This window comes from Atractosteus spatula, chromosome 2 (assembly GCF_055471065.1).
Source record: "Atractosteus spatula isolate fAtrSpa1 chromosome 2, fAtrSpa1.hap1, whole genome shotgun sequence".
In the NCBI taxonomy this organism is placed as follows: Eukaryota; Metazoa; Chordata; class Actinopteri; order Semionotiformes; family Lepisosteidae; genus Atractosteus; species Atractosteus spatula.
Genome location: NC_142707.1, coordinates 21,015,436 through 21,035,064, shown reverse-complemented (window position 1 = coordinate 21,035,064; position 19,629 = coordinate 21,015,436). Strand labels below are relative to the sequence as shown.

At 35.8% G+C, this 19,629-nt stretch overlaps 1 protein-coding gene across 1 annotated transcript in view; it reads left to right on the top strand.

Moving 5' to 3' along the window:
• Positions 1 to 19,629, top strand: part of msraa (methionine sulfoxide reductase Aa) — a 96,923-nt gene that overhangs the window by 40,607 nt on the left and 36,687 nt on the right. Inside the window, exons 2-4 of the mRNA XM_088909071.1 lie at positions 6,266 to 6,334; positions 9,646 to 9,765; positions 17,777 to 17,881. Of these exons, the coding sequence (XP_088765197.1) occupies positions 6,266 to 6,334; positions 9,646 to 9,765; positions 17,777 to 17,881 (294 nt within the window). The remainder of the gene's footprint in view (positions 1 to 6,265; positions 6,335 to 9,645; positions 9,766 to 17,776; positions 17,882 to 19,629) is intronic.

Genomic DNA, 19,629 nt, shown 5'->3' with positions numbered 1-19,629 from the left:
ATGGCTGGCTGAGTACACTGATCCTAAATTGAAAAAAAAATTGCAGAGAAATTCTGTGTAAAATATACTATGAATACGTACGCTCAGAGAAATTGTTAAATGAGGTGTACGTTTTTAAAGCACTCTGACATTTAATGGGACTTTTCTTCTTCCCCAGTACAGCAGTGTGAAAATCACTAGAAAACAGTGGGGGAAGAGGTAAAGTATATATATATTTTATATCTATTTGTTCATTTAAAGGAAAGAAATAGGTTTGGAATGGGATATACAGTGCAATCATGTTATACTGTAGTTCCTAACAGAAACTGCAGCAAAAGGATACTGCTACAAGGCACCAAGAGGAAATTTAAAAGGTAAAAAATACTGGAGCACTTCTTGTTTCTCAGACAATAAATACAGGTACTGTAGGCAGTAGTAGTGCAGCTATTCAATATTTTAAACGAGACTGGAACTGAAGTGGTCAGGTGACTTTGTAGAGTTAACTTAAATAGAGCATTACTAACTAATGCAGTCTTTGTATGGGCTTTGGACCTGTGCTGATGATGGGAAAGCCTGCATGCCTGTCTGTACAGTATGTACCAGGGCTCTGCTTTTCTCGCTGTTTTCAGGCTTGTTTTTTGGAAGATGTTTGAAGGCAACCTAGTTAGTTTGAGAAACTGTCTGAGAAATTGGAATAATTGCTGACTGGCGGAGGCAAAGCGAAAACCCCCCTCTGATCTCCTTTGACTGAAGGAAAAAGTGAAAACTCAACTATTCATACATTGCAGAAACAGTGTCATCTCTGACTTTTATACAGACTTAAGTGGTACTTCATGGTGTTCTTATTAATCCATTAGTAAGGTGATTATAACTGCCTTTCAGATACTGATTGTTATTATTTTTTATCATTTTCAACCACTTATTTTACAGTAGCAGGTCTAAATAATGTATGTTAGTACATGGAAGAGCAGAGCAATCCAAATTTCAACTGATGGTTCTCAGCTTTAAAAAATGAGCAGGTTTTAATTTCATTATGCTTTGTGCAAAATGTAATATATTTGATGCTAAATGCATTCCTGCCAGACAAAAAGAATCGCCAGGCACAGGCAATATATGTCTAGTGATAAAAGAGCAGTTTAAAACAATAAAAGATGATGGTTTATCTCAAATTGTATTTATATAGTAGATATAGTAGATAAGATGAGATACTTTCCATGTTTTAGATATACAGTACTAGATATAGGTGTGTTGTATAAAGCCGCAGTACATTTTGTTCATATATTTTTGAGCATGTCTGTGCACTTAAAAAGGAACATCTGTGCAGCTGATTAAACTTAAAGCCTAAATTGCAATGTTTTTCATGTAAGAGCTGTGAAAGTACAAAATCATTCTACAAAATTGTTTGCAGAAATACTGCCATTTCCTTTTCACTGCCTTTACTGATGCATTTGTGTCAGCCGAAGTCTAACCCTTTCAGAGGCTATCATTATTTCGAATAGGAAGTTATGCAGTTGTTAACTTGACACCTTTTTTTAAAAAGAAGTGCAGGCGCTTGAAGTCTGTAGCATGTCTGGCCTCTGTGATGCGTACTTTCATGGGAAATGGGTAAAAGAGGAAACACAACATCATTCAAAATATCCCTCCACAAGTGTCATTGTTGTGACACAGGCAGCTGCTTCGCCCACTGTCTGTCCAGCTCAGTCCAGAAAGCAGGCGGCCGTCTCCCTAGTCCCTCACAAAGAAAAGGCAGCCTGTTATCATTTCTCCAATTAATATTCGCCCTTAACTCACTGCATCTCTCTGCTGACTTTTCCATTTAAATTGTTTATCTGACAGTGGGTGGTGCGACTGCTTAAATGAATCTGGTTATGTTTACTGAAAGGTGGTAATTACTACGCTGGCAATGAAATAATCAAAGTCGAGCAATTTGGTTGGTGGTTATTAGGGATCGCAGTCTAAGAATCCCTGTTCAGTGAAGTAATGCTTTTCATGCTCCACTGCAGGGGAGACAGTGCTTTTTTCTACCCAGCACTCCGTTACTTCTTGTCATGGCTGCTTCACACTTCCTTGAATGTTGCAACACACCATGTAAATAATTCACAACACCCCTCGTGTATGATGAACTGACACTTTACTTTGTATCCAGTCTCGTAAATGGTTAAAGAATTTCTTTGAACTGCTTAAATGACTGCATTTACTGTAACTACCAAAAGTATTCACCACCCCCATTTCCATTTTATTGTGGTTCAATATGGAATTGTAATACAGTATATTTGACTGGCAGTTTTTACCATTGACAAACTCTATAAAGTGTCAAAGACACTTTAGACCTAAACTGATTATAAATATAAAATGGAAAATAACTGATTTCATGAGTAGTCACGCCCTTGGAAACAGTATCTGGTAGAAGCATGTTTAGCAAAAATTACATGTATAAGTCTTCTTGAATAATGTTCTACCAGCTTTGCACATTTGGACACTGCAATTTTTACCTATTCTTCTTTGCAAAATTACTCAGACTCTTTCAGTTTGGATGGAAATCATTTACTTTTTTTCTTTTTAAACTTCTTTTATTTTTTGGGGTCATTGTCCTACTGGAAGATGAATCGTCACTCAAGCCCCATGTCTCTTGCAGACTGGTGGACTCCAACAATATGACAGTTCATTTACAGTTAGAAATTTGACTTTTAAAGACATTTGGTTGCATCAGAGCCTATTTAGGTGTTTCATAGTAAAAAGGAGTGAATACTTATGCAGTCATTTATCACTTATCTTCTGTTTTAGATTTATGATTAATTTAGGATGATCTGTAGAATTGTGTTTTCAGTTTGAGAGTGCAGAGTGTTTTGTGTTGATCAAAGGCAAAATATCCATGTGATTCTATATTGTAACACAGTAATATGTGAAATAGTCCAAGGGGATGAATACTTTTGATAGCCACTGTCGATAACTGACAAAGCAGATGATTTCTGTTGTGTTAACTGTCTATGCTTTTCGTACTCTGCTAGATACAGTATAAACTATTGAACTTTCTTGATCTGTGGTTTTTGACTCCTAAGTCAGAATTGTGCTTTTCTTTAGATTTATAACAATCTATCAAGGTGCTTTTCTATAAATTCAATCATATTCTTACCCCTGTCAGTTCTTTGCTTCAGTTCTTATTTCTTTCTTGTTATCCTTTTATTGTTGTGTTCTCCATCGTCTTAGGAATATTCGTACTTACTCCGACATAAAAACAAGAGCAAAATGTATCATCCGACTGCTGTGTTTTTGTGCTTAGCTCATTTTTTCCCATTCAACCATTTATCCATGCATTTTCTAACTGCTTTATCCAAAACATGGTCACGGGGGAGCCAGAGCCTATCTTGGCAAACAATGGATGCAGGGCAGGATACACCCTGGATGGAACACTAGTTCCTCACAGGACACAACATGCCCTCATTCAAACCAGGGACAGTTTTTCCAGAAGCCAATTCATCCAGTATGTATTTGGACTGTTGGAGGAAAACCACATGAGCACAAGGAGAACATACAAAGTCCATGCAGATAGTGCCCCAGGAATTAAAAGCAATGCTACTGTTCCACTGCACCGCTATTGTGCCTTCATTGTTTCCATTTCTTAATAATTATGTCTGTGTCAAAAAACAATTCCTTGGGTATTTTGATTTTAATGACAGATAGCATGGTCCACAAAAAATATACATATACCCCAAAATGAAATATGGTCCATAATAAAAACAAAATACATAATCAAATCAGATGTGAGAGATGCATTTACAGGTCTAAGTAAGAAGGTGTCCCAGAGCTTGCAATATCACCAGGAATTTTGTTTGCAAATAGAAAATATCCTTTCTTCTTCCATGTAAAATCCAGTAGTTTATGAATTAGTTGTTAGCCAGGACATATCTGTTTGGAATGATATGACCTAAGTGACTGAATGTGTAATTTCCTTGATGTTTGTAGTGGTAATAGAGGACAAATGCATTTTTTGAATGTTTTGAATGCTGATAAAATGTATTTCTGTGTCAGAAAGTACTTTGTGTCACGTTTAATCCAGATTAATCTGATATATGTTGCTTACAAAAAGTTTGTGAAATTTGATAGTGGTACTGCCTGTTTAGTGTGGTATATTTTGCTCATTAAAGTTAAGGACTAGAGTGTGTCGATAATGGGAATGCTTTCAATCACAGCGTGGGCATAATGTGAGATTCATCCTTGACTGTTGAGTCACTTTTACTAAAAACCATGGCGACGGTATAGAGTCCTGTGCTGCTGTGTAGCCTGGTCCCTTCATCTGCAAAAGATGAGCTCTCAGCCTCAACAACATGTGCACATACATTATGGAACCTACTGCAAATGATTTTAAATTCTGCCTCGCCTGCTTATTTTCTACAGAACATCTTTAAATTTCACATTTGTCTTGTAAACAGTTTGTCCTAATTACGACAAGTGGTAGTCTTTATGATGTGAATTTCTGAAATTTGAGAAGCAGCTAAATGTAGCAGTTTAACAAGCCAGCTCTATAAATCACTAGTGCTGCCAATGCTACTCCTGCAACTTTGGTTGTCTTCTGTTTGTTAGTATAATAAATAAACTTAATAAAGTGAATTATAATAATTAGTAATAATACCAGTACTAGTACTGGTCTAAAAGTTAATGACAATGATGATAGTACCATTAACACATTTGTATAGAGAAAACCAGGTGTTCCTAATAGCTAATGAAGTGCCTGAGCCAATAAGGAAAATAAACTCTTGTTATTTATACAGGCCCCATATTGAGCATAAAAATTTAGCATTTTCAGAGATTTTGCTCTCTACCATATTTGTGCAGAATACAAGCTTTTGCATTTGGATCTTCAGCACAGGTACATTACAGTAATAGACAGCAATACAGCGTCTTTACTAATCTTTCCTTCAAGGAATGCTTAACAATGATGAAATTAGACTCTCTGTAGCAAAATTCTTTTAAATCAGTTAACACCGTCTAAATGAGATCATGAGATTTTCTTCAGGTAAAAAAAAAACGAGTGTAAAATTTAATCAAACTTCTCTTTATCTTTCTCAATGCATTAACATGAGGAAGTCTGAGCATGCAGTGATATGACAGTAAAAATGCTTTATTGTAATCATTAATATCAAATGAAAAACTGGGAAGAATACAGTCATGTTTAAGATGACAGAAATAACAATTTGTCATTGTACTTTTCGCGAGCAGTGTTTTTTTGATCGTGGTGGCTTTGTGAGACTTCGCTCAGTTCTAACAGTGATGAGATGAGATCTGTACACAGTGGGATGTAATGATGGAATATGTTCTGTATCCACCATAAAGTGCATAGCGCTAAATGGAAATACCAGTGTACTGCAAAACATAGCTTGACAGCTGCACACTACGGAGCCGAGGGGATTTATTCCCCCTGGCCTGCCCTCGCAGGCCATGTGGCTGACTTTTGGAGAGAATCTGCTGCTCCACAGAGACCGCGAGCGGCTTGGATGAGCCCAGATGTTGAACTCGGTACTCCCTCGTTTATTCTAATCTGTTAAATGTCCTATGAAACAAAGCACCGCACCACCTGCATTTTAAGCAGCGTCATGAGAGCTAAAGACACTGTAAGCAACTGCTGAATGTTAAAATGCTGCTGCTGTTGCCATGTATACAAATGATTATTTTTTAAGCTTTGTCTCCAGTTGACAGAAAAGAACTGAACCGCAATGAACAGCCCAGCAGTGCTGGGGGGGGGGGAAGGGGAGAAGGGGGGGGGGTCCGTGGAGACTGAGAGAAACAATATAAAGGTGATTTTCTTAAGACTCCATCTTCAATTTCTTAGGATCACCCAGCTGGCACACAGATGCTTGAATGCTTTTCCATTAATAAAATTGATTTTTTTTTCTTTTAGCATTTTCCCTAAATTATTTCGAATAAATACATAGATGTTGCAGCAATCATTGTTTCCCAGCAATTGTTTTCTTTAAGATACAGCAGCACAGAGGAATGGATATCTTCACAAGCTGCCCCTTTTTCTGTCCTGGGTTATTAGGGATATCCAGAATTCCAGTAGCTAAAACCACTAGTGCTGGATTTGTACCTCTATCCCACACCACTGATAGAAACAAACAAACAAACCTGCTTCATGATCTCCAGAACCAGTAGACAGGACAGGATTGTTTCTGATTTTAACCACAATACAGCCAGGATTGGGGGCCTGTTCCAACTCATTTTTGTCTTCTGTGGCAAGGAAATGCCCAAGTTGTAGTTAAAAAGCAAACATTCTGTTGTGTCTTTGTAGGGAAACATCACGTTAATGGAAATAAGACTGTGCCACCGTTCCCTGAGGGATTGCAGATGGCCATGTTTGGTAAGTGATGCTCGTATTCCAAGAGGAAAAATGACAGTGGGGGGTGTCATGCAATTAGTTTTTTTCTAGTTAAAAAAAGGTTAAAAAAAGAAGTGCAGAACAAAAAAAAAGAAGACAAATTAATTGCAGCTGATGATAACAATCTCATTTTAATAAAATGCATTACTTCAGCTGTTATTTTCTTTGCTCAGGATTCAAGCTAGGTAATTAATCATTGCTGACGGAATCGAATAGATTTTTTTATTGTTATTGTTGATTTTTTTATACAGATAAAATATGTTTTACAGTAGCCCCTTACATTTTGTGCCTACATATAATTTACAATCACAATATACTGTATTCTACAGGTTGTTAAAAAGGCGGTTCTAATCCTTGATTTTTCTAATATTTTTTTTAAACTGACTTGATTAATTCCACTAGTCTCACTGGAAACTTGGATGAAAGATTTTACTATTCTTTCACACGCAATTATTGAGCTTCATTTGTATGAAGAAAAGACAAGTTTATCGATAGCAGAGAGAGTGCCTGAGTAATGATGCTCTGTGTTCTACTGCAGGGTCTGATCTAGTGATATTTCTATTTCCTGTTGTTTTTTATTTGTTCATATCAATTTACTAATTGCAGAAATTTGTATGAATATGCAAAAGTAAATTGTGAAGATTCTGAATATCCCTGAACTAATTTGTGAGATTCAGTTAAAAAAATTGTGGTTAGGAAAATTATTGTGTAATCAGAAATGAAAAATAAACATTTTTGACAATCAGAATCAGTGCAATTCAACATACTGTAAAATAAAATACTCATACACCGAGTTATTCCATTCTGAAAGGAACTCTTAGAAGAATTCTGAAAGGCCTTTTGTCATTGATCCCAGGAGTAGAGGAATCTTCAATAGCAGGGTCAGGACTAAAGTTGACTAATCTGGATTGAGATTTGATTAATAAATAGAAAACAGGGAGTACAGATATGGGTGAATTCTCATATTGATGTGATATACTGTTATCGCAGTGGTTCAAGTAGGTAGCTGCGTCAGCATGTATAGGTTGCAAAGGAACAAGTAAAGGTTTATTCTATACTTTCAGCATGTAGGAGTAAACTTTTACTTGTTCCTTATCACAGTGGTTACTATTGCTGCCTCACAGTGCTGGGGCCCTGGTACAATTCCAGACCTAAGGTGCTATCCAGACCTGAGGTGGTGAAAACTGTCCAGTCCATCACTGGGGTTGCCCTCCCATTTATACAGGACATTTATGACAGACAGTGCTTGAGGAATGCTCTAAGCATCATCAAAGACCCCACACACCCCAGCTACAGACTGTATGACCCTCAATTGAAAGAAGTGGTTAGAAAATGGATGGATGTGATGTAATTAGTGGAATTTCAAAGGGATCTATACTAGGACCACTGCTGTTCTTCATATTTTTACTTATCATCTCAATTCAGGTACAGTCATTAACTGTCAATGTGAGACAGCAATAATAAAGGCAAACAAAATATTAGTCTACCATATATAGTCAAAAGTGTAGAATTCAAACTGTAAAAGGTTAGTTTAACATTTTATGATGCACTAGTTAGGCTTTATTTAGAATATTGCGTACAAGTTTGGTTAGCACATTACAGAAAATATTGGTGGTCTGGAACGAGTCCTGAAAAAAGCCACCAGATGCGTTCTGTGGCTTAAAGGAATGCCGTAGGCTGAAATGACTAAATATTTTAGTCCCGAACACAGGAGATTAAGAACGGGCCTCATGCAAGTATTGAAAACCCTCCATACCAAACCAATAGGACATTGACTAAGTAAAAGGAGTGAACTTCTTCAGAATGAACAGTGAAACATGAAACCAAGGGACACACGTGGAAAAAGTGGACACAGGAGACAATTCTTTGCCCACTTTCTTTACCTAAGTGATTGTAGAAGTATGGAACATGCTTCTCAGTTATGTGGTCGAAGCCGAAACCTTGGTTCCCTACAAGAATTGGATGTAGGAGATCTGTAGATCGATTGGTTACTAACTACCAAATAGGCGATATGGGCTGAATGGCCTATTGGCCTTTATATATATAATATATAGGCCATTATATAAATATAGACCTAATTGCCTACAGTTATAATCCCTTTTAACTGTGTTTGTGGTTGTAAACCAGATATCACAAGTGCAGAAATTAATTTATGGCTCATTTTTATACATAGTGTTTGGGAGTATGGAATAAGCTACACAGCCATGGTGGTGAAGCCAGTACCTTGCAGCTGGGTGTGATCCTCAGATATATTAGCAACTAGCAACTCGATGTGCTTGATGAGCCACATGGTCTCATCTTGTGTGTGATCTTTCTTATGTTCTTAAGTCATAATTAATCAGCAACAAATTCCAAAATTCCATGGTGCATTTAAATATATCTTGTATACATTATTATAGTCTTCCTTTTCCTGTCATTGTTGACTCAAGGTCCCCATTAAAAGGATGTATGCTTTCAGGTCATAACTGGTTGGTTGTGACTCAAACATACACCTGACCTAAAACACTCACTTGTCTTCGACTCTTGCATTCAATTTTATGTGTTCTGTATTTTGTTTTGTGTCTCATTTCATGAAGTGAAGTGCTTTAATGTTAATTTATATATCATTCACAATTTTCCTGAAAGGCCTGGAAGCAGTGGTGCAACCCTAGACAGACAGTTCTTTACATGTTCTCCTCAAGTCCATAAGAAAACTAGCCTACCTGTTTTTCAAGCACTACAGTACATGCCTACAGACTGTGCATGGAGTGTAAATAAATTCTAACATTTTCAAACTTGCCTCTAGCAAATAAGATAAGCTAGAAAACCGTGCAATGATTTTTTACTCTTATTTTGTTAAGATAGTATTTTTTGGTCATAAAATATCTTGAAGTTTATGTGTTTTAGTGGCCCTAAGCACATCAGAGACCTGAAGCAACATTGTTATGTTTGAAAAAATGTAGTTATACCATAAATATATATCTTGATCTTCTTACTAATCATTGCACAATGGATCTGAAAACTATTCACACTGCTGAGAAGAAAAAAAATAGCCAATAACTCTATGACTGATTACATTAACTGCATACTGGAACAGAGGACCTCAGTGGTAGACATTTATTTATCATCACAGGTATAATCAGTTCTTTGAAGAAAACATTTTTAAACCAGAGCTAAGTACCATGTTGAATTAAATTGAATGTAATTTAATGTGGTTAACAGTGTATGTTGTATTCATGGCCAGAAGACAAATTCTACAAAAAAAGCTAGCTCATCCTCATGTTATCTTTATTATTCTTTTTCTTAAAAAAAAGGTATGGGCTGTTTCTGGGGAGCAGAGAAGAAATTCTGGAGACAGAATGGTGTATATTCCACGCAGGTGGGCTATGCTGGTGGATTCACTCCCAACCCAACCTATGAGGAAGTCTGTAAGGGTAGGTCATTACTGTACATTGATCTTTTAGGAAATAAGAAGACAGGAATATTGGTGAAATGAGAGCCAATAACAATAAGTTCTCTGGAAAGAATGCCATGACAGAAGCCCCCAGATATACCTCAAGTCTGACACCATCATATCAGACACCAAGCTAGGTTAAGGATGGTCAGTATGTGGACAGGAAATATCCAAGGAAGTTCAGGTTACTGTGTTAGCAGACAAGTAGGTGGCACTCTTGCTTTGGAACCCAAAACCGCAAAACTTAGTACTCATTTGTGTGACAAGGTATGCTGTATTAGAAAAGGTATTGTCCTTTCGATAAGATTTTACAAATGTTTTGTATTTCTTTATGCTGAATAATAATTTATATTGTATTTTCACTTTACTCCTTATTCATCAAAACAATGAATATGTGCATGGCAGAAAATAAAGCTTACATCTGGATCCTAATACTACTATAGTATCTTTATTAATGTTCAGGTGGGTAGCTGCATCAGAATGCATAGGCTGCAAAGGAACAAGTAATAGGTTTATTCCATGCTGAAAAGAGAAGAAAGAAAACACAACGTTTCAGCCATGGGGCCTTCTTCAGGTGTGAGGCCTAAGCAAACATTTTATGACTTAAAATGAAAACATAAAATGAAAAACATTTTATTAATGTTTGCTGGCATCATTCAAATAACTGCCCTGCTGTTAGTAAGATTCATTGTAAATTCAAATGGAAATTGAAAAGTATTGTAATATTCTTAATTCAGAATGAATGAACACTTTGGAATCAATTATAAATTTTGCAGTAAGTTCTGTTTCTATCTACCATCTTTGCACACATTCCTAATTTATGTTCCACTATGTTACCTGTGAGACGTTTTGTGAAAACATATCCCTGGTTTCGTTTCGAAAACTTAAGTTGACAAATGTCACAGTTCTCTCACATGAGGTGGTTCATCTCATTAGCAGGTTCAGTCTTTGCATTGTCACACCTAAATCGAGAACTTGGGAGATTTGCCTTTATCACAAAGAAAGCCAACATCAGTGATTCTGGGTTATAAAGGGTTGTGAAGTAGAAATTTGTTTGATGGCTTTTGTCTAAAAGCCTCTTGGCAGAGAATGTTTTTTTTAATTGGTCAAAATGCATACTCAGTGGAATTTGGACATATTTGAACATCAACATTTTTTTTCTGTTTATTTTCTGTTTTTATTCTGTTTTGAAAGAAATTTTATCATTGAAATGCATTATTTTCTGTGAACAAACTGGCAGTTGCCTTTCATGTTAAGTAGGCATTTCAAGTTTAGGCATTTCAAAAATACTTTTGTGTTAAGACACAGTGATGTTTGAGGTTGCTTCTTTTGCTTCATCACCTTTTAATACATGATCCATCTCTGCAATAATGTTGAAAAATTATAACCAAATTCATCTATTTCTAGCTGATTTATGAAAATGATACTGTACGTCTTATCAATCTCTCATTTTCCGCTGAAGTACTCTGAGCAACAGTTCTTCTGGTAGTATGTTATTATCTTCACAATGATACTGTACACAAAATCATGTGATTGCGTGTGATGTTGTTTTTTCATATAGAGTGAACTGAAGTTAGTAAAGCAGAAAACTTTCCAAAGAAAAATAAATTAAAACAATTGTCAAGAAGAATTGATTTGACAACTAGAAGCCATGAAAAAAGTAAATGTGTTTCATACACATCTGATAAGCAACAGCTACTTAACTCTTATTGTGAATACTTTTAAAGTGAAAAATATAAAACAAAATATATTTCCATTTTTGTATGGAGCAATTAAAGCAAAGTAAAGATATTACATGTTTAGTTTACTTGTAAAATAGCAAATTGGAGTTCTACAGGAGCAAAAATTACTACTGAAATATACTGAAATGAAATATACAGTTTAAACTGGGTCTTTTAGCATTTTTAACTGTCATAGATTGGATCAAGGTGAAATAATGGAATATCAGGTCTTATTTTTAATTGCAAGACTTAAAAAATGGGATTTCATAAATTTAGCATAAGCATTGCAATAAAAATGTACTGTACACATTTTTGCTTTGTGGAGGAACAACTAATAGGTTTATTCCATGCTGGAAAAAAAAGAAGAAAGAAAACGCAACGTTATGGCCGTGGGGCCTTCTTCAGGTGTGAGCTTTTGCTTTTGTGCTTGACATCTGTTTCAGTTTATATCGGTCTCCTGACTGCAGAAGGAGCTGTCCATTCTAGAGTGCTGAATGGGACACGCAGCATGCAGTTGGGAGTGCATTTTCCTAGAAGCTTCTAAATTAAGTATTTATTGCTCCATAAAAACTATCAAAAGCTGAACAAGTCACAAAGCAAATGAATAGAATAGAATGCATTCTACTTATGTCACTCATTCTGATTCACCACTGTGCACTGTGCAATATAATTTTTTTAAAGTGTTTACTTTTTATATACGTGGATATAAAAGAATATCAAATTCTGTGCTATATGCAAGTAGAAAGCATTTAGTTCTTTGAGTGCACTGAGATCAAGTCAGTGGTGCTGCTCCATCAATCGAGCAGCACCACATTAAACACAGCAGTAGGTATGTTTTTTGTCACCTTTGTCTTTATACAGAAGTGCTTCCCACCTCCAATCAGGCTCAGAATAATAACCATTAAGTTGGAGTGTGTGCGTCAAAATGCCTGAACATACAGTACTGTTTGTTTGTTGGATTACTTTTTGTAACTCTCAATATGCTTTTTTGTATACAGTAATGCCTAGCCTTGAATGAGTCAGATGCACAAATAACAAATTAATATCTGACTCTGCAGAGGTTCCTGACTCACTGTTTTCACAGCCACAAATTCTAAAAATGTTTGGACAAGCTTGTGCTCTCTTGAGAGTATTTTAACAACCATATACTTGCCTGGGATCAGGCTTCCTGTCAGCCTTTGAGTATTGTTTAAAGACAGTTACAATATTCATTTGAGTCACATTATGGAAATAAATGAATAAAATTAGTATTTGACTTTCACTGTTGCTTTCTAAATAGATGACTAATTAGTGGTTGCTGATGTTCTGTGTTTAGAAAGGCTTTTCTTTCACTCTGCAATGTCAGGCTTACCAATTCAGTCTGCCAAACCAAACTGTCTAAATAGGTTTTAAAAGCAAAAACTGAACACTGCAGATACGTTTAAATTCTAACACTGTTCCTGCATTAGATGCAGTTATAACATGCATTTAGTTTTATTGAAGAAATATTCTTCAATAGAAATATACTTCAATAGAAGTATCTATATGAGAAGGGATAGGAGCTGCAGGAAGCTTTACTCATCAGTTGCGACATTCTCGAAACACTTTCTATCGCTGTGTCCACCCTTCATGAAGAAGCCGCTTTGTCCTATTATTGAAATTGCTGTGTACTATTTCTTGTCCTGTGCAGATGCTCCTTCTTAAGAATCAAAGGGAAGACCTCTGCTTCACCACTGCAGTTAGACTTGCTAATCCTTGGAGAGTGTCTGTGCTGTGTAGATTGGAAAGAGATCCGATGTAAACAAGGGATTAATGGCTGCTGGAATGTCTATGGAACACTGGCAGAGTACAAAAAAGGAATAAATAAATAATATGGTGCTTCCAATTTAGACACTGAATCACTCTCACACCAATCACGACTTAATGTGCTTTCCACTTGCCTCATCCCTTATTTTCTGAAGAAAAAAAAACAGAATCAGGTCTCATGTTAAATTATTTTGAACTGGACCTGCAACAGCATTTGAAATATTGTTAAAGGTCTATAAATGTTAAAGGTCTATAAACAAGTAAGTCCTTTGGCTTGGTGCAATACTGGAAATTTTCCACTGGTTACTGATTTTTATTGCTTATTTCACTGCATCGTTTTTAGTGATGTCAGACAATTTGAGTACTTTCTACTTGTGATCAGTCTGAAATAAGTCTTAAAGTGATAAAAAAAGAAGAGCTGGTTTCCTCACATTTTGATCATGCTTACATGATCAAACATGCTGTTTGTTAAGCTATACTTTGCAATAATATGTCTACTATGGTTCTCGGTTTTAGGATTCTTTAACAAATTGGCTCTTTTCATTTTGCAGAGCATTAAGTTCAGTTAAGAGGTTATGTACTGTAAGGTAAGACAGTAAAATTGGCAACAATGCAAACATGATACAAGAAAGAGAGCAATCACATTAAAATGATACAGAACTATAGGAACTCCCATGGATAAACTCACTTTAGGCTGTTTCATACCTGCAAACTCTACCACCTTCTGAAATATTAAGTGTATAACTGCCCAGAGTTTATGAATCATGGGAACAAATTTTCATGGGCAATAATTTATATGCATAACTTCAAATTGAGTCTTTTCATTGCTATTCTTATGAGAAAATGAATCTTTAGATGAAATTGCTCATTTTTTTCTTTTTTTTCATTTTATTTTTTATCAGCATGCTTAATGGAAAGCTGGCAGATTCTGTTACAACTGTCTTCACTTTGGCTCCTAATGGTTATGCATAGCTACATTCCTACATATAATAAAAAAATGCATTTTACATTAAAAGAGAATGTTATTTTCTTATTACAAATATCTGTTGAAAAAAATAGCTCTATATATGCCAAATATCGCTATTGTATTGTTAGAACCCCAATATGTTTTAAATCCTCTCATCTCTTTTTGTTTTTATTGTCTTGTTGGCTTAATTTTAATTTTCCCATTCTGTACAAGAGGGCTGTTGAAGGTATCACGTTCCTGTAGGTAGCAATGAAACTGACCCATACTGTAGGTTATTCTTTATTACTTTTTTAATATTAGCACTATAGATCTGCCAGTGTACACAGGTGATGTAGCTTTCCTTGTGGCACAGTAATGACAAATGTTAATGGCAGATAGATCTCATTGGGAATGCATTTGAGCTTTTCTGCCTTTGGGCCTTATTCACATTTTTATAAATATCTGCATTTTATCCCCTTTAGACTTCAGTATGTACCTTGTACTTATAATACCCATCTGGAATCATCAAATGGTTTAAAACTCAGCTTCCTAGTATTTCTTCACCTGCTTTAAAGAATGATTTAATCATATAGATATGGTCCTTATACATGCCTGCTTGCTGAGCCATTTCTTACGTTGTAATGTCCACAGTGGCTGACAGGAGAGTTTTTGCCAATTGGGGGAGCAGTGTGTCTGTCACTGGAGCCGTTGTATCCCCAGGTTTAAAATAGTAAATGTCTCAAACCTTGCAATTTAAGCCGTTTAAAAAGTGCATCAAATGTTTTTATGAGATTGGTGTAAACTCTTGGTTTTTCTTTTCTTATACTGGGAAACTTTCTTCAGATACCTGTGAAGCTCTAGAGGATAAATAAATTCAGAAAAGGTTGAACAAAAATAAAAGCCAATTTCAGCTGCCTCATCTTCAGTTCAGGGTGCTGTTGAGGTCTGCCTATAAAGCACTTTTTAGGGAATTTTCTGTGTGAAGTGCTAGATAGATCCAACATTTTATTACTGTTTTCGTAGAAGTAGTGTGAGGGGTACCCAGGGTATAAACTTGTTTCATGTTTAAAAAGCTCAGATGTAAATTAAATTCTCTACATCAAGGCATGTACTTCTAAAATAGAGAAATTAAAAACTATAAAATACAGCATGTAGTATTAGTAATTATATGTATGTAACTTGATGGCTAACTGCTAGTATTTTTAGTGGTGTGTTTTCCTGACCAACAAATAAGCTTGGATGTGAGAAGGATTATGCCAATAGATACAGTATCACCATTTCTTACATCCTAGACCTAGATTTGATTAAAGCTCTTAAGTATAAGACTGTATTTGAAAAACTTTACAAAACTGGACTTTATGAAACAGTAACTGCACATTATTTCATTTTCAGTGTTCTCTTTCCTAATCCTGACCATAGGCTGAACCTTACCCCCTCCCTCAGGGTCAATAACAATATTTTTATAATTGTTTATGATATCATTAATAACATGTTCATCGATTGCTCAAACACAATTATGAGGAGTTTTTTTTCTCAATATTCTGAAAATAAATAGTAGAAATAGTAGAAAAGTAAAGTAGAATAGTAGAAAGTAAATCTGTGGATATTGGAGAAGTGGAAAAAGGTCAGAAGAGAGAACACAGGAAAGCAGGTGCATGATTTTACTCAGCTTGTCTTATTCCATTATAGTTTACCAATATTGATCCCAAGTTTAAAAAAATTAACCCCTTCCCTTCACTGGAACAAAATTACCATAGAAATTAACTTCATAAAATTGATGGCTTAATGAAATTTATTGTTTACTGACTTTACTGACTTACTTCCCTTGCTTTAATGTAGTAATACATTTAAATTGTTATCAAATATTTAATACTCAAAGGATTTGAGCTAATTAAGCCACAGAACATCTTTATCCAAAACAGCACAACAAGGACTGAAAATACAGCAAGCTCAGAAGTGGAAAGTTTGGAAGTGAGCCTTTCAAAGTGAAAGTAGGAAAATGTGTGGACTAATTTAATACAGATTTCCAGAAAGTTTTTTTAGGTGTGAATGAATACATTATTGATGTGTATGAGTAGGTTTCATGTTATTCCTTACAACCAAGTTACCAAAGTGATAGTTTTGTCTATTAATTGTAGTGTAATGACAATGTAAGGCAATGAATGGTGTGTCATGTACTGTAATATTTTATTTTGACTGCTTTACTCATTGTGCCTATAAGAGAATTTGGTGACGTTTTCTTTCCCAAAGCAGTTCTCTTCAGATTAAGCACAAATGGAAGGTGGAGGGAAATGCATTTTGAAATCTTGTCCATGACAACATATCCCCTCACATGCCACCCACACTGTGTTTTGCTGCGTGCCAAAGTGTGTTTTACACTATTTAAAGTGTGCAGGTCTTTTATTTTAAAGGCTTGCTCATATAATCTGTTTAGTATTTGTTACGCCTAGACTAAACCCTCCCCATTGCTTTCTTAAAAAAAAAAGAATTGTCTGTATGGAAGAAGCTATGGGCATGCTGGTGCAACACTGGTTACCATTGCTGCCTCAAAGCACAGTGCCCCTTGATTCTAGACCTGGGGTGCTGTGGATGTTCTAGACCTTTGGAGTTTGGATGTTCTCTCCATGTTCATGTGGGTTTCCTCCGGGTGCTCCAGTTCCCTCCCACAGTCCAACGACTACATCTAAAGGCCCCAGTGTGACTGTGTGTGTCTGTATCTGCCCTGTGATGGACTGGAATCCCCTGCAAGGTATTACGTTTCTTTGCGCCTGCTGCTTGCCAGGATAGCCTCTGGCTCTGGATGAAGCGGTTAGAAAATGGGTGGCTGGTTACAAGAAATGTTTTATGTACATGTAAGAAAGTGCGGGTAAAAGAAAATGTATTTATTTTAAAAAATCAAAGAACACACGTGATTTGTAAAAATATTTTGCATAGGGGAAATATTAAATGTTGTCCATTACATTTTCATAGATTAGTGTTTAACAACTTTCTTTCTATACTTTACAGCCTGTTGTACAGTATCATACATGTTTCATCATTGATACTATGGGGGAAGTTCATTTCAAAACAAGAAGGCAGTATAACCTTATAGTACTCATAATCCTCCATCTACCATCTCACCTTCTCTTCTACCCTCAACCTTAACTCTAACCCTATCCTAAGGCTCAAGTAATAAACTAATCCTATCCCTTAATGTAACCCAAATCCTAAACCAACTACTAATTGTATACCAAAATCATACTAAATACTGTGATCCTAAAGCTAACTCTACCTCATCTTTAAAAATATATCTATAACCGTACTCTAACAAATTGTAAACCCAGACTTTCTATACCTCTTTCTCTTTCTATACCACGGTCCTACCTGTAATTCTAAAACTCACCCTAGTGCTAGTACTGAATTGGATCTTACCCGTAACTGTAAGCCTCCCTATAGTTAACCTCACCAGACCTGAGACTAACCCTATCCCAAACCTTAACTGTTGATTTATTAGTATTCCTAGCCATAGACCTAACCTGAACCCTACCTGTATTCCTCAGGTAAAACTGGACATGCAGAGGTTGTTCGAGTTGTGTACCAGCCTGGAAAAATCAGCTATGAAAAGCTACTGAAGGTGTTTTGGGAGAGCCATGATCCCACACAAGGTACAAATTATATGCAGTCTTGAGGAATGAGAGGATTTTTGATTGAATGTCCATGTGTGTATCAGGGTTACAAACAGAGGGATAAAGAGAGAGTCTGTGACTGTTATGTTTTTTTTTCATTCTGTGTTAACCTGTTCATCACCCCAGTAATTTGTTTTACTTGATTTGGAACAGAAAAAAAGAGCTGTCATTTTTGACTTGTAGTAATTAGGGGTTTTGTTGGCAGTAGAATACAGTGATATTCAGAATCAGGAAGAGAAGGGCTTAATAGCAAAATCTCAAACAGAGGTATAAAACATGATTTGCTTTCATTGATTTTTCCAAATGCCTTGAGATCTGGGGCACAGAAATTCACCAAGAATATCTTCCTGAACTCCTAATCTGTGCCTTTTGGTATTCAACTCACATATCCGAATACAGCAAAGGTTGTCAACGGATTTGATTAAAAATACAAAGCCTGACCTGTCCTTATTAAATCTCTTGATTTGGAGGCACTTGGATTGATAAAAGACAGCTTGTGTTGTGAACATACAGAAACACATAGAATTTCCAATATCGTAAGAAAATCCTCTATGACCTTATTGGTTTCATCTCAGTTATCACACATGAAAAGGGCTACTTGTGTTATCTAGTGCAGTTAGTCTTCTTAAATGCATTTCAACACTTTGCTGGAGGAGATTATGTAGATTGAAATGAATAGGAAGAGAAGTAGTACTGTATTACCATATTTCACAATATTTGCTAAAAACGAGGAAGATCTCTGATTTATATGCATTACCAATGCCCTTGTTTTGAATTGTATTGTACCAAATGCAATATTACAATGTCACTTTTAAAAGAGGAAAAAAAGAGCTGTGACACTACAAACCTGCACATTTCTTCACAATACAGTAGTTGGAGATCTAGGATGTCATTCAGTATGTAGATATCTTTGTGGATAATAACTTAATTAAATCTGGGCATTATCATGTATTTCTAGGACATCTCACTATTATGCAGCCAATAGGTCATTCAATAGTCCCTCACTGTGGGACTTCTTTGTTAATTTATTCATCAATTGTCCTTCACCTGCTAGGCTTGCATAGTGGAGAATTGTTCTTTACTTGAAGATTGTTAGATGCCATTTGTAAGGTTTGATATTTCAAAGGTAAAAACGTAAAGCAGGGGGCTTGTTATCTTTCTCCCCAGGCAAGTGCTTGTCTGCATACATCCTGTCTCTTGTTAAGGTCAATAATCATTTTCTATCAGGATTTTATCATCAAAGAATATTTAGCTCAGAGCAGTGAAATAATTAGCTGTGAGCACTTTTCGATCAAGGGAACTGTTCTTTGATTATAATTATATACAGTTTTTTTTTTAGTTTTCAGGTAACTTTATATTTGATTGACTGTGAATTACTGTAGTTCTCCCTCGGAAAAAGGTAGACATTTCTAAAGCGGTGTTTAAAAAAAAAGATTTATGTGGCTCACAAGATTAGTTTCAGTGGAAGGAGGGGTAAGAGCCAGAAGGTGACATGATGACAGGTGCTATTGTAAGATGTATTTAAGTTCTTGCAAATTGAGAACTGACTGCTCTGTTTCAAATCTATTTGAATATAAACTTCTTTTTATTTTTAGTTGGTACAAGCACAGGTCACAACTATACTGTAAAGCAGCTTTTCCATTTTCCCTATTTTCCTGATGACTGAAGTATAGGATTTCTTAAATATACATCATCAAGTATTCTTTGAAACAAATGAATTCAATTAA